We start from the raw sequence: 20,897 nt of genomic DNA on the forward strand, positions 1-20,897 counted from the left end.
CAGACTGATTCATTCATTATTCAGTCAATTTATGAGATATCAGCTACAATGAATGCAGTTATGCCTGGTCCTCCATCAGCTTGCTAGTAGATATGGTAATCCTTCTCATTCAGAAATCAGAATGTGGTCTACATATACATATATAGCACTCCAGTCCCTCGGCCTGAGCCCACCAAAGTATACAGAGGCAGTGGTTTAAATTCAACTTAAGCAGGAGAACAACTCTCTTAACTCTATTTTCCATGTCTTCATTACTCAGACAAATGAAAATTCAAAATCAAACTTCTTTGGGCTGCAAAATTCTTTCAACTTTGAAGTTTGTAACCAAACTTTGAGAACAGAAAAGCATCACAAGGTGATAGAAAAATATATGGTGTATAGTCTGGTGAAGTGTGGTGCAGATCGGTTTGGCGGGGAAAGGGGGGGGACACAACAATGCACTCAGCTCAGTTCTTCGGAGGTGCTCATAAGAAAAGGTTTGTGTATGTGTGTCTAGGGGTGAGTGTGCGTGCGTTGTAAGTGTCTACGCTGTATTGTATAATTCTTAAAAAGTAAAAAAAAACAATGCGCTCGCCTCGTGTATTTGAGAAAAAAAGATATATGAATCTAGTTATATGTAGTTCTTTAATACTGATCCATTATTTTCTTCAGTTCCTTCTAAATCAAATGAATTGGTTGGGTGCATTTAATTTACACAAGAATATTGAGTTTTGCTCAATACGGTGCACCCCCCCCCTGCCACCGTTTTAATTTGGTGGCTATGCTCCATGGGTAGCACTAAAAATGTAACACACAATACCATGTGGAAACTTCGTCCACAAGTCGCTTTAACAAAATCAAAGACTAGATCGACTTATGGATCTCAGTAGGTGCCAAGCAGCTGCTGGTGGTTCTTCTAGAGCCCTTTATTTTTTTATTAGTCCTTTGTTTTCGGCTCGCTCCTCCTAGGAGTTTTTCTGTAAGAGAGGCATGTACAAATCTTTGCCTATTTGGGCTCCCCTTCTTTTTATTACGACAATCGGCAGCTCTCCTGCCATGTTCGTTTCATTTTTGGCTACAACAGATAGAGACCATAAGACCACTAAATTATACAGAAGCAGTGGTTTCTTCAACTTAAGCAGGAGAACTCTCAACTTTGTTTTTCAAGTCTTTATTAATTAGTCAAGAAAATGAAAATCCAAAATCAAACTTATTGTTGGGCTGCAAAATTCTATCAACTTTGAAATTTGTAACCAAACTTTGAGAACCAAATTAAAAGCCTCGCGATGTGATAGACAATATATGGTGTATAGAGTCTGGTATGTGCTGATCGGTTTAGTGGGGGGGGGGGTAAAATTGAGGACTCTAGCTAGTGGACCTTGTTAGGACCATATGTTTCAAGTGCTTGTAAATAACATTTAATAAGAAACTAACATTAAACTATTTCTGCGCATATAGAGCATAATATCACTGGCCAAAGAATGAAACATGTGTGTGCAAATTTCTCTTAAAAAATTACGTATTATATTCTTTTATTTAATGACTATTTATATTATATAGATATGTTTCATGTGTGAAATAGGCACAAAGATTATGCAATATACATAATTAAGTTGGTCCTTGCCACGGTTATTTAATGGAAGTAGGTATCATATATATCTTTCTTTCACATTCTATTGTGATGAGCTTGAGAATCAAGTGACGTAAAAAGGCGAGGAGAAGAAAATTCCAAACCGCAATCAAGTAATCACCTGATTACATGTACTAGACGCATGAAATTGTGGTACCCTCTCCTGGGAGTCAAGATCACTTAATTGCATTGAGAATATACAGCACCTTACTAGTGGGCATTATTCATACAAGTTAGTTATTAGTTGTCCCATCAATTAATGTGAAATTAACCATGACGCACTTTCATCGATCTGTTTGTACGATGAGAGCAATGTTGCACGATTGAATTTAGAGAGACAGCTCGTCTAGAAGTAATTGAAAAAAGTCATGAAGTTTGATTACCAACCTTTTATATCTAATAATTAACAAAGAATACCTGCGCCTCCACGTTGCCAACTTTGTATATACGGTAAACAAAAACACATTTGAGAAATATGTTACAAAGGTTATTATTGCACGCAATTATCGGCAGGATAGCTGGCTAGCTAGTTCATGGTGAATATAGATGCCGTCCTGGAGCAGAACAGATCTGAAATGAACTACATCAACAACATCAAAGTACAATCATACATAATTGTAGAAAAATTTCCATGAAAATAGCAGCTGTAGGATCCTGATAGGCTAGCTAGGAATCTATCTATCGATCATAATGCTGTTTTGTCAAATCCAAGGGCTGGATTGGCCTGGACAAGAGGCCGTGGTCCATAGGTGTCACATGACAAGAGCTGCTAGATAGGGTTGCACGACTGTCTTGTGAAGATCACTTGCCACATCTGGGGACAGGAGGCATCAAAGTCTCCCTTGGGTGTTCCTTCCCGCCAACAAACTTTCCAATTCCGGCTCCGAGGACAAGAGATCAGTTATGAGTGTGTTACATTGCATCCGTGTAACTCTCAAGAGAGTCTTGATCAACATTGTCAGCCACAACATCGTGATTAAACCGCAACCACACAAGTCTGATCTTGACAAAAGCAAGGCATAAGCGCGACCAAACTCGTTCTTTGTCCCGCGCGCAGCATTTATTATTTTCGCCCGCTCGATCTCCCCATGTAGATTCAGCAGAAAGTTAATTCCTTAATAGCTGTAGCGTGTGAACCAGGACATTTAGAAGATTTATGCAATTTCCCTATTGACAGTTAGATGGCGCCATACCACATTTTTATATTATATATATGGGTATGTGGTTTTTGGTGTGATGACAAAATTTGTTTTTTAGAACTTAATAGTAATAACAAAATTATAGCATCTATAGAATAAATCATCGGCAAATGAAAACATATAGACCATAAACTGAGCAACTACCAACAAAGATTATGGCGCGGCACATCATAATAGAATAGAGCTGCTGCTATAGTAGTATGAAATAGCCAGTAGGAAATATTAAAAATATAATTTTTAGTAGTTAAACGTGCTGAACTTTATAGGAGTAGTATTCCTGTTGTGCATATTATATTCAACAACTTGTAGTACCTTATCAAAAAAACAAAACTTGTAGTACCAGAGTGAGGGCCCACCTGGGAGAGGCAGAAAGGGACTTGAATCTACACCATGTGGTGGTGCCTGCAGTCATCGTCAACGTACCACCGGCATGGGCAGTGATCCAATAGCTAGCTAGGGTGGATATGGATCAATAATATAATATATATACATGTGCATATCTTAGCGTAGCTGACTATGAGTTGGGCACAAAAAACAATGTAGAGGACCAAGAAAAAAGGAGCACAATAAGATAATGTGCTAGCAAACATGTCATAATTAGACAAGCAATTAAACAGGATAAAAAAATTTGCTTCCTTGGTTCCTGTAGTGCAAACCTGATAAAACAAGAGAAAACAAAGCTGCTTTCTGTCACAATTATTTTAAGACCAGTAGCAAACAAACTAATGTCACATTAATTACAATAGATGGGTCATACCCACTTGTCCTACCTTTTTACCCTAACTGTCTTATCTCTGTCCTTACATTTGACGTCACGTATCCAACCCAAGTCATCATGTACCATATATCATCAAGGCCCTGTTTTTGGATGTAAAGAATTTGCAAAGTTTTACAAAAATATTATGGTTTTGTGAGAAACTATGGTTTCAAAGTGACGGGAGGTGTTTGGATGTAACAAATTTTATGGTTTTGAAATGGTATTATTAAAAATATAGTCTTTGTGGAGTTTTAAAAACTCCACTCTATATACTTCTTTTTTTCCTAAAGCATGGTGTGTTGCACATCAATAGACTCTAAAACTGTAATTTCTTGATGCTAATAAGGTTTCTTAATTAAATACTACAAAATCCAAACAAGACGTAACCTGTTTTCTGTTTTTTATTTTTATTTTTTTATAAAGGACTATCTCGAAAAGCTAGTGGTGGCAACATGAGTTGGGCACAAACATGGGTGGATATGTGTGCATATCTTCCTTAGCCTAGCTGACCACCATGAGTTGGGCACAAACACTAGGCACAAAAGGCCATGTAGATGACCAAGAAAAGAGGAGCACAGAAATAAAGATATTGTGTTAGCAAACATGTCATGTTTTAATTGGACAAGGAATTGATCGAACAGGATTAAAAAAAAATCTTTGATTCCTTGTTTCCTGTAGTCTCCAAGCCTAATAGAAACAAAGCTGCTTTCTGTCACAAATATTTTAAGACCAGCAGCAGTTAGTTATATAGCCAAACAAGCTAAGGTCACATTACATTGGATGGGTCATCATACCCACCTCCCTTTTTACCCTAACTGTCTTATCTCTGTCCTTACATTCAGTTATCCTGCAGTAGCATAATATCATTAACCCATTTTCGCTTTTATATTATTTTTTTTATAAAAGACTTCCAAAAGCTAGAGTTGGCAACATAGAAAGAGGTGAACAAAAGCAATATAATAAGCTAGTATATATACATGGTTATTATAGCCGTATATGTAAATAAATATATATACACTTATTAACGGCACATAAATATATTAAATTTAATACATAAGCAAAAAAGAACCAATTGTGATAAAAAAAAACTGCCCCAAGAGCTGCCGAGAATTGACTGGTGGTCATGTCAAATTGACTTGTCATGATTTTTTTACTGTAAGCTAGGAGGACCTTTTTTCTTTATCAAACTTTGCTATCAATGAAACCTGCAAGAACCAAGAAATTAAACCGGTGCTGCAGGAGCAGTGGAAATTTAGTGACTGCCATACTTGAACAATTCAGTGACTGAATGCGTGCAGATTTTCTTGCAGGTGGACAATTTATGAGAGGAGGAGAGCAGAGTACAGATGACTTATATCACTTAGTATCAAAACAAATGCACATCTCGTTTATGAGGAGTCATTTTTTTTAAAAAAAAATAACCAGCTACATAGAAAATAATATCAATATTTTTATCTCTAAATGATTAGCTATAATTTTTTTATATAAAAAATTTAACTTCTCAAAAAGTGGACATGCATGCATTTATTTTTAGTACCAAAGGAGTACATGTTTGCAAGATAGATAGACATGCATGGTAGGAGGGTATCTCCCACCCACTCATTGTAGCAATCATGGCATTTCCCCTCTCTCCAGCATATTGCTGCTTCCACACACATGAGGCCACCACAACAAATAAAAGCACTGCTGCGGTGTGCTTGCCTATATTGCTTTGCTTTGCCTTGCCTTGCTCTCTCTCTCTCTCTCTCAACGCGAAAAGAAAAGAGGAAAGTGGCCGGCGATAGCTCAATCTCTCCTTCCATCCTCTCTCTCTCTCAACACATATATACTCGAGATACATATATATCAGTAGGATGGATGTGCAAACCTAGGTAGCCTTTCTAGCTGCAAACTGATCAGCTGTACCACCTGTTGGTCTTCCTCCTCGCTCTTCTTCTTGCTGGTTGCCAGGAGCTGAGGATCGAGAGTGCTTCTGTTGTTCGCGCGGCGAGGCGGCGGCGGCGGCGGCGGCAGCAGTGGGCGGCCGGAGACCGATTGATCAGAAGGAATGTCGTCGGCCCAAATCGCGCCGGCAGATCATGTGTGCTATGTGCACTGCAACTTCTGCAACACAGTTCTCGCGGTAAGCAGCTAAGATCTATCTATATATGTAGTATCTATGTTGCCTCCTGCTGTGCGGATGCATGGTCTATCTATCTGCTGCTTTTTCTCTGCCTCTGTAAATCTGCTTTCAAGATTTATGTGCACTTGTGAAGTGACTGCCTGGGATGGGTGAGCACCGGCCCGGCCCACCCTCATCACCACACAATTGTCCTGTTCTATCTTCATGATTTGTTTGTAGTACACTCTTCCAATTGCTTTTCTTGCTAGCTAGCTGCTTTTGTTGAGACTTGAGAGTCGTCCTTCAATTTCTCCCAATTAAACAAAAAGAGCAGTCAATTGGCTTTGTTCATGATCTGCTTCTTCAAATTTAGTTTGTAATTTGCTCTTTTGAAGCTCCCAATTTACTACATGTTCTTCAATTTCTTGTTTCTTTTGAAAGAATTGTTTTTTTCGTTCGAGGCCAGGTGCGTCGATCGATCAATTCGCTGGAGATATAATTCAATTTAAATATGTTTTTTTCTGAAAGTTCTCAAGATTTGTTATTTGGCTGCTCTGTACAGTACTTCTGTATATGATATTTCTTGGGGGATACAACAAAATTCCTGCATTATCCTCGTGTTGCACCCTCTTGAATCCCTTGATTTTAATATCCTGAAACTAGTGGAGAACAGTGTCCACTATACATAAATCAAAGACAACTGTAGCAGTGTATATACATGCATGTGCATGAATATTGAACTTTACTTGAATATGCACTATCTTCCAGAAAAAAGTTATATACTCTGCTACTTGGGCATAATTGCAGGCATGCATGTAGAAAGAGGTTTTCAAAAACAAACAAATAAAACATTTAGTTTCTTTTAGGTTAAAGTTCTTAATTTGAGTTTACTGAGAGGTCTTCAAGTTTTCCATATACGATTCATATGTTTAAGCATATACGATTTGAATTTCCCTTAATTATCAACATGGAATGATAATCATCATTTTAGTGTCATGAAGCCTCTTTTGAAGTTAATTAAGAGCATATACCTGCAGCTTCTGCTGCTTTTTTACTTTATTTCTTATTGCATTAAACTCTTATCCAGCTCAAGAAGAACTTAACTGGGGAAAATCATTTGATTCTAATTAATTAACCTAGCTGCCAAACCATCTTCTTTCTGCTAATCAGCTAGCGAAGTTTCAAAAGCTATGATTTATGTACAGAGCTGCCTTCTCTCTAGTCTCTACTGCCCCAGTGCCCCCCTCTTTTTTGCACTGAACCTAATATCCATCTTCTTTGTTTAATTTACCTTTTTCTTACCTTATTATTATCTTAACCCCCTCCCTAATTGATTCGGATGTACAAAACTTTGATCAAAGAGGGGAAAAAGGATTGAGTTATTACTGCATAGATATGCTTGAAATATTCAATGATGAATTCTTGCAGGCAGTATTCCACTTATACCACATCATGACATCAAGCCTATACACCCCCATGCATGCATGGTATTTGAGTAAAATAAGCAGATAACCTCAGAGTTGATATTAAGCATGCAATAAACAATTGTGCATACTGTACTTCAGTGTACAAGTACAACTGACAACGGAACACAGATTAATAGAGTAATAATAATAGAGATGGGAATCTTGTTTTTGATCATACACATGCTTTAATTTATTTCCATGTATGTACATATTTCAGCTTGATGATACGTGATTCTCATTTCTGAGGACCAATATGTCCTCTTGTATTATTCTTTGCTTGATTGCTAATAATGCATCAGCATTTGTCTCGGCGTAGCTATGTACCTTTTTCCACAAATACTAAGGTTTAATTTGGTCAAGTGTCGTTTATAGTTTCTATTACCCTATTTTTGCTCAAGATTGTGCATGCATCAACTTACGTATATGTAGATAACATGGCATACATATACCATATATATATAGCTCAGTTCTTAACTTTTAATTGATTCCATTGATATTAAGCTCAATTGGCATGAAAACATTAAATTGTGGCTGAAACACTTCAGTGGTATGTGTAGTGTGATTCGTTGAAGAATCAGACTAGTACGTAAGTTAACTGGCTAGTACGTATATATGTCGAGTGTTGGTAAGTTCAATGATCACGAGAGATGACAATTAGTTCGTACATGAGGTAATAGAAAAATCTACCAGAAGAAAGAAACCGTCCTTTTGCATGACTCACTAGCTCCATAATGATGTGCATGTGAAGTCCTCCAGGGGCCGCAGACCAGTTTCGGCAATCTTTGGAGCATTTGTGAAATATAATGGGCAGGTGATCTTCATTTTAATCTCTTGAGGACGACGATGCTAGTTAATAGGGTTTAAACTTTAAATTGTTAAACTTAACTTGAATTCAGCCAAACCTAGCTAATGGTCATATATTAGCTTATGAATTCAACTCAGTGTGCTAGGGCTTGCTGAAATAAAGCCTCAAAAGAAAATTCTGCAAAGGTTTTGCTAAGTATTCCTCAGAAACTAAAGTATTGGTTACTGAAGTTACAGGCTTATTGGACTTCCTGTTAACAAGAAAAGGTGAGAAAATTATTAATCAGATCAAGTAGTAGCACCTTGCACTGTAGCTGACATACCAGCCAGCAGCATACATCTCTCTGCATGTGAGTTTGTGTGTGAAGTGGGTTTCTATGAAGTGTCACTATCTTTGCTTCTTTCCTCTACTGCCTTCACTATTTTATCATTTCTGTGGCCAATGAGCATGCTTGATCTACGAATTATTCAGTTCTACCACTATCTAGGACATCATATCACACACCCTCTCCCTCTCTCTTGTTAGCATGTGTCTGATCTGATCAGGCACATGCACACACACACACACACAGCATGGCAGCTAGCAATCCATCCACCTTGGCCTTTTGTGTGTTTACATCTGCATGGGCTAAACACACCTACATACACAATCATTATTGTTGCTAGTAGGGGTCATCCATGGACTTTGTTTATTCATTATTTTGGGAGTGAGTGCCCAGAAAGATGGTGAATAGATAATATCAGGCTGAGCCATGATTTTAGCCTGGACTATAAGATTGTGTGTGAGATACTCCCAAGAGAGAGAAGGCATGGGAAACAAGAGAACAAAAGTGATCGGCATGCAGGTGTTACGAAAGTGAGAACCATATCAGCAGGCAGCAATAGTAACAAGCGTCTGATAAAAGCATGTATTGGACCAGCAGCAGCAGCAGCTTGTTGATGTAGCTGCTTAAAGTGACAAACTGACAACAACAAAAGTAGGGCTAGAAAAGCTACCTGGCGTGAAATCTCACTCTAGTCCTTTTCGATCTACCTTGATCTTTGATTTCATTTATTTCTCATTTTTTAATGTGTTCATCACAACTTTCTCTCTCTCTTTCTCTAGATCTCTGTCATATATATATGTTGGTATTCGATTCATGGTTAATCGTACCGTGATTGCAGGTGAGTGTCCCGGGGAATAGCATGCTCAACATCGTGACAGTTCGGTGTGGACACTGCACAAATCTACTGTCAGTAAACCTGAGAGCACTGATGCACTCACTCCCAGAACAAGATCAGCTCCAGGTAACAATTGTGGATACCCCACACACACAAAAAAACATACATATATATACTGAGGCCTTGTTTAGTTCCAAAAATTTTTGCAAATTTTTTTAAATTCTTCGTCACATCGAATATTACGACACATGTATGAAGCATTAAATATAGATAAAAGAAATAACTAATTGCAAAGTTTACCTATAATTTGTCAAACGAATCTTTTGAGCCTAGTTAGTTCATAATTGAATAATATTTGTCAAACAAAAATGCTATAGTATCCATTTTGCAAAATTTTTGAAACTAAACAAGGCCTGAAAACATCACTGCATAGATTAAATCTACTTCACTGGCCATGGTTGTTGTTGTTTTGTTTTTGTTTCTTTCACTGTTGTTGTTTTGTTGTTGTTTCCCTTATGTCGTACGTTGTACTGGGAAGGGGGACGAGTCTCCACCTAATATGTTAACCACAGAACTGGCTAGAAAGCTCTTCTGCTTGGTTTGTTTAAAAAAAACTACTTTCTTTTAATTTTCTGTGTTTTCACTAATAAGTAGCATATATATAATTATAGATATCTACTGAAACTTAGAACAATTCATGGCTGAGTTCATATATAATTAAAACTCATGTTAGGTGAAGTACAGAAACAGTTGCAATGTCTCTGTACAATACAGTGTCTGTAAAGGATCACTCTGATAAAAGAGGGATCCAATGCATGCGTTGAACGGCTTTTCTGACTATTGATACATAAACAGTGATTAGCCCTGCATTGATCCATGTTGTCGTCTGCGCTAGCTAGTGACGTATGTACAGCATGCCAATACTGCAATCAAACTCCCTCGTAGCTAATTAGCCTGCGATAGCTGCTAAGAGAAGCGACCTTACGCATGCACAAGTCACTTCGATGTCAGTTAACAACAGTGCTACAACGTACAAATCAGGCCGTACGAGCACTGCTACGTTTGGTACATCCTGTCTGGAGAAGAGAAGTTTACGGCATCATATGGTCTTGGAGTTTTACTGTTTTAGCTAACTGTAAGTTAGTCCCATATTATTGCCACATGCATGCATGAGAGGAATTTCGTTAGATTTAGTAATTTGCACCAATGCTAAGTACTATCGATAATCTTTTGTGATTAATTAACATGCGTTATACACTTATACTCAGTTAACTTTTTTTATTGCTAGCAGGAGAATATCAAGGTCCATGGCGTCAATGGCACCTTGCATGATCAGTGCGGCCATTTGGAGCTCGGTTCTTCTTCGTCCTCAAAGTTCCGACTTCCAATGATGTACTCGCCGCAAAACGAGCACCTGCTGCAGGAACAAACACTGAATAATGCTCGTCGTAAGTTGCATATCTTTATTTGTTATTATTTGCACTGACCATGCGTGGGAATCTACATATATGGGCATACTTTTTAGCTTAGCATCTACATGCAATCATAAGTCAATACATTTTGTACTTAATTATCTTTTTTTCCCAAATTCTTGATTGAAACAATAGCTCCAGAGAAGAGGCAACGGGTTCCATCGGCGTATAACAGGTTCATCAAGTGAGTTCAGACTTAATTTCCTTATTACGTTCATGGATCTTTTGCATGTTATATATAAAAAAAAATGCAAGTCATATATTTTTCTATGGAGACCTCAACAGCTTATGTTTGATTCTACCAAATAAACATTGTGCGCATACATGTATATTCACGTGCAGGGAAGAGATACGCAGGATCAAGGCGAACAACCCCGACATTAGCCACAGGGAAGCCTTCAGCACAGCAGCCAAGAATGTAAGCATTATATTGTGCGTGTAATAATCTTCCATCGTTCTTATAATAACTACGTGTGTCATTCTAGCTTAAGATAAATTTAACAGAATCGAGGTTTCAGTAATTTATCTATATTGGAACATAACATTCTATGGTTTTGACTTTTGAGACAATAATGTCTTACTACTCTCTCACCTTCAATTCACCTGGTCCCCACTGCACCTTTTAGTTTAGCACCCTAATTAATTTCATCTTCTTTAACTAGAAAAGCATATATGGGTGACTACTGTCACTTGTTGTCGGAAATTTCAAAGAGAAGCCGTGCCTGAATTAATTAGCATTAAATATTTTTGCATAATGTTGCAGTGGGCACATTATCCAAATATCCATTTCGGTTTAAACTCCGGACGAGAGGGTGGCAAGAAGCTCGTGGATGAGGCTGTTGCAGCAGCACCGGCTCCGAAAAAGATCCAAGGTTTCTACTGATAGATGTCCGAGCTCATCAATCATCAACTGGGTGGAAGAATTAATACCACAAATTATAATTTACTGTAAGTAAAGAATTAAGGGGGAAAGGGAAAGTTAAGTTATAATTACCTTATACCTTATTAATGGGTGAAAACTTGTGAAGAGATGTACCGTACATAGTAACAGTGGTGAGTGATAAGTGGGAAGTGAAGCATACAATCACATGAATTGCTATTAGGCGCCATGCACTTGCATTGGTTGAACTGAGAAGACTTAATAAACCATTTGACGACCTACCATATTATTACTGTGTGAATTTTGTTTGAAACTATCAAACTATATCTATCTATCTATCTATCTATCTATCTATCTATCTATCTATCTATCTATCTATCTATCTATCTATCTATCTATCTCGCCAAATTAAAGAGAGGAGAACGGATTGTTCGAATGCCGCGCATGTATGTGTTAGGTTTAGTTTGCAGCTCGTGTATACATGACTGTGTACTGGAATGCAATCTCTTTTATTAGTTTGTGTATTGACTGATGACAGAACAATTTTCTTTAGTGTTTCACTATTTTTTCTCGTATGTTGTTTGTCTTTTTCTTTCTTTGATCACACACAAGCGGCAATGTTTTGGATTTTACTGAGAAAAGCAAAGTATCTATACTCATCACTGTGCGTGTTCGGTGTACGCTAGCTGTCGCATGCCTGATGACAACAGTCAGACAGTGAAAACGAACTAGGGCTAATTACATTAGCAGGAATCATCTTGGCCGTCATTTCAGTTTTAGTGGGATGACTGGACCACAGATAGATAGATAGATGTATAGTGGGTAGCCAGCGCTGGCTTCTGAAGTCTGAATGAGCAGTAGTGCAGGCGTCCAGCAGCATCATGTTTTCCATGCCATTTCATCACTTCATTAAGTAGCTAGTGTGGCAGCAGAGACCTACACACAGTGCAGTAAACATATGTACGTATCACTGATTCACTGCTAGATCTAGTAATATATTACATACAGTATAGTATACATGTGCATGCATGGATCAGTAAAGCATTTGTATAGCTCATGCCTCATAGTAGAAAGAGGAGGAGGCACCCGCACGCGCAAGTGTGCAAGTGGCATTCTAGCAGCCAAGAAATTCTTGAGTCACTGACAGTCTGACGACGCGCGCCATTGCCATATGAAGTAGGAGTAGTTTAAGCTCTCTCGGTTGTCCCCATGCAGAAACCAAAGCGTCAGGAAAGTGTAGGTACAGTAGTAGTAACAATTTAGGGGCAGGCTGCTGCCCAGGCTCAGGGCTGAGCTAGGTTAATTCCGGCCGGCCGGGCGGCGAGCTGAGGACCGGGGGCCAGCTAGGCACAAGACGACGACATGGCATTAAACGCCGGGCGTCTCCGGCCAGCCGGACCCCTACAAGAATGAAAACGGTCCTCGTGCGACACATGCTGCATTCTCTGGTCTGATGAATTCTGAAGAAGATGCCATGCATGGCATCAGACGTCGTCGTTGCAGGCGTGGAATTAAAACCCCGGCCGCCGGTTGCCATGCGTACGTGGAGGTGCCATGCATATGCTGATATATATGCATTAGGTATACAGTAAAAGTTACCATTTGTGCCTGTTTTCTGGAAAACATTAGAGACAACGAAAAGTTCATTTTGCCCTTGTTAAAGTGTGGTCGTCCATATATCACTATATATGTTCAACAGTTCCTCCGTGTAGTTATGTATATTTGGCCCATGAGTATGTATATATGTGTAATATATGTTGCGCACTTAGTATATATATTTGGCCCATTGAAATATATAAAACTTTGAAGGCCCATACACTTAACATATATACAAGTCCAACAATTCGCCCATCATCCACACCCATTAATTTGTTGCCGGCGTCGCTTTCTACACTCGATCCATCCATCCATCCATCCATGGGGGCACATTTCTATTTCTCGCTTTCGTTCTTGGCGGCTCGCTCACTCGCCTTCGTTGTCGGAAGGAGTCATCAGTGAGTGAGTCACGGTCTCGCTCAGTGCATCAACAACTTGGCACTTCGCTAGTTCTCAGATCAGTTCTGAGATTAGGTAGCCGTAGTCTAGATTTCCATGTTAGATGTTGTCTAAGAATGTGCTATAAGTTTTTTTTTCATAGAAGACGAGAAGATTAGTTCATAGAATTGTCGCTAAAAAAAGGGTGTGCTATAAGTTTTTTTTTTCAGTTTCAAGTAGTGTTGAAGTCAGGAAGATAATGTTTTGGACAACATCGGCCTCGATACTGTTTTTGAAGATTTTGCTTCGACAAAGATGTTTCTTTATTACAAAAGCTTTTTAGTATTATTGTTTTACTTGAGATAATCATAATCGTCATTTTACTGTTCATCTAGTTTTTCGTTGTGCACTTATGATTATCTTATGAACTAATTTACTCCCTCTGTCCCAAAATAAATGCACTTCTAGCATTTAAAATTTGTCCTCACAACAAAAGCACTATTAGAGTATATATGGATCACCTAGGGGGCTGTTTAGTTCCTGGAAATTTTACAAAATGCTAATATAGTACTTTCGTTTGTATTTAACCATTATTGTCCAATCATTACTAAATAGGCTCAAAAGATTCGTCTCATAAAATACATGCGAACTATATTATTAGTTATTTTTTATCTATATTTAATGCTCCATGCATGTGCCGCAAAATTCGATGTGACGAGAAATCTTAAACATTTTGCAAAAAAAAATGAAAGTAAACAGGGCCCTAGCACTACTACTTTTTGCCGTTTTCACTATTTTCCAAAATGCAATTATTACATGGTCAAATACTTTTGATAGGGGTATATTTGTAATTTTGTTGTGACATTGGTTTCCTCCATCTATCTCCTAGAAGTGCACTTATTTTGGGGCGGAGGAAGTATATCATAAGTTAGTTCCTATTGTTGGTAATGTACACTTTAATTGTTATACTCGCTCCATACTAGTAACTCAGGTTGTTTTGGACATAATTTAGCATACTAAGGAGTGATTAAATGCGTTATATTTTTCCCTTATTAAATAGGATTACAGGTATCTCCTAAACAACAAACATTCGTAGCTGGAGTGGGTAGTGTGCCGTGGCCCAAGGTAGAAGGAGTACGGTTCGATCCATCTCTGTTATGGTATTTTTGCAGAGCGGGTGAATTTTGCTGGGGGCGCGGATGGGATCGATAACCATTGAAGGGTTGACGTGAAGGGGAGGCGAGCGAGCGAGTAATGAGGACGCACACGAAACAAGGAGCCCAAAGGTAAACTTAACATGTCCAAAAGAAGGTGAAAAGAGCTTAAACGACTTGATTTGTGCAAAAACCTCATACCCTGAAACAACTCTAATTGTCAGTATGGAGGGAGTATTAAAAAAATAGTTTAATGAATCATCTTGTTTGTCCAAAAAGCTTTAACATTATACTCCTAGAGCCCGGCCCTGTTGAAAGATATCCGCCGCTAAATACCATGTTTACGTGTGATGTCCTACCAATTAAAAGCCCCTCACATCAAGGCCTAATCTAGAAGCAAGGGAAAGACATACCTAGGGATAAAAAGGCTTATTTAAATTAATTATATCTTTATGAATTTCCCACCCTAAAAAGTTATAGATTCTAGGAGGATTTGAATTTCAAATAAGCCGTGAAAAACGATGGTCATCGCCGTTTTCTCGGACAGCTTGATGGTCATTTGAAGGATGGTCGTCGCAGTTGTCTCTTGTCTCCGACAGCTTGATATGCATTCATGCATGCATGCACCGTAGTACTTACGACGCATGCTTAAACGACGACAGCAGCAGAGCAAAAGAATGTAGCTCAGGCAGCAGATTTTCCAAGCAAAGCACAATGGAACGGAGGATCGTGCAATTTTTTTTTAATTTCAAATCGCCGAACCGGCATGCAACAACGCAATGATGGGCGACATGACGCTTCATGCGACGCGAACGACACGACTGGCAGGCCCAGTTTCCAAAAAAAAATCTTTTCATCACATCACATCAAGGCCTTTAGTTCGAAATTTTTTTATTTTTAGCTACTGTAGCATTTTATTTTTATTTGATAAATATTGTCTAATCACGGAGTAACTAGACTCAAAAGATTCATCTCACAAATTACAGGTAAACTGTGCAGTTAGTTTTTATTTTCGTCTATATTTAATTCTCCATGCATGCGACCAAAGATTCGATGTGACGGGAAATCTTGAAAATTTTTGCGAACTAAACAAGGCCCAAATCGTATGTATCGAGTATCTAAGTAAAAAAATAACTAATTATACAATTTATATATAGTTTAGGAGACTAATTTTTTAAGTCTAATTAATTATAACTGAACACTAATTACTAAATAAACAAAATACTACAGTAACTAAATCAAAAATTTTCATCCCGACACTTCCTATGCTGCTGCCCGGAGGTGACGGGCACGCACGTATAGTGCTGCAGAGGAGCCGGATCTGTCGCGCGTGCGTCGTGCCTGATCAGCGATGAGTGATGACTGATGACGAGCGCTCAGATGGTATGTAGATGGGGGTCGCGTCTGTGGTGCGTACAGTGCTGTGCATGGCACCGGTATATGTTCCTTGCTTCACTCTTGACACATGAAGCAGCGACAGCACCTCCGTGTCCTTGCAAGCAATTATATATTACACAGTTTTGCTCGAGAGTTGTAACGGAAAGTGTAACATGTAGTTCCATAGAGCTAACTATTTTGTTAGCTTTAGCCTAACTTATATATCATGCCTAAGTTTATTGGCGCAATCTACAACAACTTTGAAGCACTCATCTGGAAACCATGGACACCACCAAAGTGTAAATTCTTCAGCTAGCTTGCGATTCAGAATCAAGTTTGGACCGCCGACAGATTAGAAGCTGGAAGATGGCCAAACCAAGGAACCTGCACAATATGTAGGCTACATGCGGAGACATGCCTGCACCTTTTCATGGATTGCATGTTGACAAAGCGCTGCATGGCCAAATCTACAGCTTGCACCCGACTGCATGGCCACCTAATGAGACACTTGAGAAGTGGTGGACGACAATGTCAAATGCACCGGGTGTGAGTAGGAAAGGCCTTTGCTCACTAATCATACTAGTTTGCTAGGAAATATGAAAGGAAACAAATGCGAGAGTTTTTTTAGCACACCGAGTCCACAAACTTTGTGGTACGTCAAAATCAAATACGAGGCGTCGTTGTGGATCATGGCAGAAGCAAAACGCCTTTCTACATTCATCCGGCTGCCATTTTTCTAGTTTTGATCCGTCTCCCTTGGGAGGCTTTTTAGTTTTGTAGCTTGAGTGATGTATAGAACCTCTTGACTGACAGTGCCTTCCTAGGCGATCTCTTCTTTTTAATATAGCGGGATGTTCTTCTGCCGGTTTGTTTCAAAAAAATCTAGGACCAGTAATAAATCCAACTGCAACAATGGATTAATCTCATAAGGGGAATTCATTGGAGGCTGGCTCAGTTTAAATAGGTGCCTCTTGTCTATATTTGTTGTGAGGTTAAAACGGGTAGGAGGATATAGTCACACATGCGTGCACTAAGTCATCATGATGTGCACAGGCTCGGGTTGATATGAGGGATACAATGCCAGTGAAGGTTTTACAACTCCAAATTGAGTGAGACACGATGAACCAAGGGGTGAAAAAAAGAGGTAAGAGTAAGAGATCATGAAAGCCCAGTGGCAGAAGAACAGAGGTAGGAGTGGGAGGTGATAGATTGAGGAACGAAGGAAGAAATTTTCAAAGAGCTAAGTTTTTTGTTCGGTTTAATTATGTTCATCCCAACCTTATTTTAATAAAATTCTAAGGTTGATAATAAATGTTATGCAAAGGAGGATTAATCCCATGCTGAGGGGTGGAGGAAGAAATTTTCATAAAGCTAACTTTTTTGGATTTAATTGGTTTTGGCCCAACCTTGTTTCAATTAAATTATAATAAGGCTCATAATAAATGCTAGTTGCAACAATAGATTAATCTCATAAGGAAAATTCATTGGAGACTAGACTCGGTTTAAATAGGTGGCTATTGTGTATATCTGTTGTGAAGTAAAATAAGGTAGAAGGTTAGTCATATGTGCGTGCACTCAAGTCATGATGCACATAGAAGGTTAGTTATATTGTTATTGTTATGTACTGTATAGTTTTCAAAATATTTATTTTGAATTTTCTAGATATAATGATTCCACTACGTATTTAGATATAACCTATAGCAAATTATGTATTGAGAAAAGCCGAAATGTTTTATAGTTTAAAATGAAAGGACTATATTGTAATTATTATCCGACTGTACTATGGGCTATAGCTTTAGCCTTGCTCTCCGTTTCTCCAACAACGCGCCTGCGAGTTTCAAAATAAAAAAAAAACGTAACTGCAGCCTGCCCAGAAAAACACAGAGTGGGCTCTTCAGTTGCAGGCCTCCTATCCTTACACTAAAAAAAAAAGGTTACAGGCCTAATGAACCCAATGACAACTGGAAAGACACCGGTCTTGGCAATAACGGCCCATCACTAATTTCAGCCCAGTATGGCCCAAAATCACCTCCACAAAACGAAGTGAACTCGGTGCTAAATTATTTACTTTCCAGTTCCAGATCCCTCAGATTGCTAATTAACCCCGTGGGCTGCCTTGCGGGCCCACAAAAGATTTACAAAACAAGGTGTCATGTTACAACTTTTTACACTCAACACATACATTTTAATTTCTCTGTGTTTTAATTTTGAAAATGGATCTATAATAATAATAGAAAATACTAGCAAATATGACAATGCGACATGCACATGTTTATAATCAACTAATTTGAGTCTATATATATTTCTACTTTGGAAAATATCATGTACTCAATGCTAAATCGTCCTTTTGCTCGAGAAGAGCCTTCGTAGGTGCTTAGGCTCTGCTATCTGTTACTTTATTAGACACACACACACACACACACACACACACACACACACACACACACACACACATATATATATATATATATATATATATATATATATATATGAGAGGATTTAAGTGAAAAAAACCTCAGACGTTGGATCTAGATCTTGTGGTTTTAATTGGTGGTTGCATAGGTTGCACATGAAGTTGGGTTTTACAGGATACAGGGTAAAATGAATGTCAAAGTCTTGCAATATTACATCCTACTGCTCGGATGCGATGATGTTTAGATTGAATGGGTATTAAAGAGAGTTTAAAATCGTAACTTCTTGATTGTAAAGAATCTATCTTACCATCTTATTGGCTGTGCTTAACTTTGGCTTGGCTCCCATGCATATTGGCTCGGCTCAAGTACCCAACCAAAATGAAGATCGAGATTTATTTATCTATGCATGGGTTCATTGTCGAAGAACATGCATTTGGCCATGTTTTACACAAACCGGAACAGTATAGCGACCGATTTGACTCACACTTCTTTTTTTTCATTTTTCATATCTGGTCCTGGGTAGGTTTGTGCAATAACAAAATTCCTCTTTCATTTGACAAAGAAACTGATCTGCAAGTAAGTATATATATAAGTAAAAGCACAAAAAAAACATGTTTAGTTCCTACGTACTACTTGTGTCATTCGAATTCCCAGGAGGTCGTACCTTCATAAGCAGGCCCAAGCCACTTTCTTTTAATCCGTCATGGACAGTAGAAGCGGACATATATAGCCGTGCCAGCACTAGTGCACACATCATCGCCATGGTGAATACGAGATGACCTCAAGTGACCTCACAATTCTTTAATCTTGAGCATGCATGTTAGAGCATCTTTAATAGTTTTTTTTTAAAAAAAAATACTCTCTAAATCATCATTTGGAGAGTCAAAATTGCCTTTTATATCTTTGTTCTCTCCAACCGTTTTTTATATCTTGTTCGCATTGTAGAGAACCATCGTCTTTGACTATTGAGAAATATGAAATAAATGATGTTTATATTTTGAGATCAATTAAAGAGGTTGTTGGAGGGTATTTTTATAAATAAGGAAGAATATAAAAGAGTCTCTTGAAGTTGGAGTTGCTTTTTAGAAAGTCAAACCGAGGTTAAGATAAGAACCATTCCACAGAATTCGAGTAATGGATCATAAAATAAATTCATGTTTACATTCTCATACTCTTTAATTCTTTATCTTCTTCATTCATTCCTTCACGCTTTTGTTTTGGTTTACTTTTATATATACATACGACTTTATAATGTTGATCGACCGTGTCCACGTCAGAAAAGTATCAATCCAATCGATCGTTCAACCCAGGAATCAGAAAGACGAACAAATCAGGAGCACAGCAATCACGATCAAGAACAAGAAGAAGAAGCAGAGTTCGGCCGTGTGATCTTCCCTTCCCTAGGTTAATCATGCATGCATGGTTTCATTCTCCTCCCACCGAACAATCAAAACAAAAAAATTCTTCGGAAAAAGAAAACGCGAGCAATCTCAACTGGTAATAAAACTGGTCGTCGCCGCTGCAACAATCTGCAGTCGATCGATTAATCAATCGCAGGAGTTCATCTTTTTCCTATGAGGATTTATATTGGTTGGTTGGGCTGGTGATGCCATTGCCATGCGACGACGGATCGGGATGGAGCGAGTCCAATGCAAGAAACCGGCATGGAGAGACGGCGGCGGCGGCGGCGGTCACGAGCACCTCCTCTCCTCGCGCTGCGACGAGCACCTCCTCTCCTCGCGCTGCGACGGGCTCCGCCAGAAGCCGGCGCCCTGGAAGCTAGCCCAGACCGCGGCCTCGGCCTCGGCGAGCTCGTCGCGCCTGGCCGCCGCCGCGCCCGCGGGCCAGTAGCAGAAGTCGAGCGCGTCGCCGTTGATGTCCTTGGCGGCCGCCGCGGTCGGTGACGTGGCGCCCGACGCGAGGAGCCCCGCCATCTCCTTCTTCTTGGCCTGGGCGGCGGCGCGGGAGGCGCGCCTGCGCCTCGCCCGGGCGCGGAGCGCGCGCCGGCACAGCGCGGCGGGCACGCGCACGGCCGCGAGCACGACGAGCTCCACCACCGCGCAGGGGAAGCAGCAGCAAACCGCGGCGCACTCCGCCGCCGTCCCGCCCGCCACCTCCCCGCACCGCGGCTGCTCCCGCGCCCGCCGCCGCTCCCGCTCCCGCCGCGCCTCCACGGGCGGGGACCGACGCAGCCGCCGCTCCTCCTCCATCGCCGCCGCAGCCGTGGCGGGGGACGGCGACGCCGACCCTAGCCCTCGCCCCGTGGACGCGGGCGCGGACGCGGATGCCGACCGCCGGTGGCCGCGCCGCTGCTTCTGGTGGTTGTGGTGCTCGTGGCGCCGGCCGTCGCGCGCGTGCTCCCCGCAGGCCTCGCCCATCGTCCCCGACCCCGACCGCCGCCGCCGCCGCAGTCAGAGACCGCGGCGCATCGACATCACCTGGAGATTCGTGCGGGGGAGAGCGAACGGGCGGCCGGCCGGGGGAGGAGACGCATTCGCGGAACCGGGGAGAGAGATCAGGAGGCGAGGC

The 20,897-nt window shown here is 40.1% G+C and overlaps 2 protein-coding genes across 2 annotated transcripts; one reads left to right on the forward strand and one right to left on the reverse strand.

Moving 5' to 3' along the window:
• Nucleotides 5,238-11,738, forward strand: LOC8071489 (protein YABBY 6). The gene is made up of 6 exons (XM_002442520.2): nt 5,238-5,687; nt 9,101-9,223; nt 10,389-10,545; nt 10,705-10,753; nt 10,912-10,987; nt 11,333-11,738. Exons 1-6 carry the CDS (start codon nt 5,613-5,615, stop codon nt 11,450-11,452), a joined length of 600 nt encoding a protein of 199 aa, XP_002442565.1. The 5' UTR covers nt 5,238-5,612; the 3' UTR covers nt 11,453-11,738.
• Nucleotides 19,732-20,878, reverse strand: LOC8071490. The gene has a single exon (XM_021445657.1). The coding sequence runs from the start codon at nt 20,744-20,746 to the stop codon at nt 20,060-20,062; it is 687 nt and encodes a 228-aa protein (XP_021301332.1). The 5' UTR covers nt 20,747-20,878; the 3' UTR covers nt 19,732-20,059.

This window comes from Sorghum bicolor, chromosome 8, assembly GCF_000003195.3.
Source record: "Sorghum bicolor cultivar BTx623 chromosome 8, Sorghum_bicolor_NCBIv3, whole genome shotgun sequence".
Lineage (NCBI taxonomy): Eukaryota > Viridiplantae > Streptophyta > Magnoliopsida > Poales > Poaceae > Sorghum > Sorghum bicolor.

What these genes read in the sequence shown, in the direction of transcription:
- LOC8071490 (XM_021445657.1), bottom strand. Translation starts at nt 20,746, where the DNA reads ATGGGCGAGGCCTGCGGGGAGCACGCGCGCGACGGCCGGCGCCACGAG.
- LOC8071489 (XM_002442520.2), top strand. Translation starts at nt 5,613, where the DNA reads ATGTCGTCGGCCCAAATCGCGCCGGCAGATCATGTGTGCTATGTGCAC. An exon ending in TCTGCAACACAGTTCTCGCG is followed by an intron (nt 5,688 to 9,100) that starts GTAAGCAGCTAA and finishes CCGTGATTGCAG; the next exon opens with GTGAGTGTCCCGGGGAATAG. An exon ending in TCAGCACAGCAGCCAAGAAT is followed by an intron (nt 10,988 to 11,332) that starts GTAAGCATTATA and finishes ATAATGTTGCAG; the next exon opens with TGGGCACATTATCCAAATAT.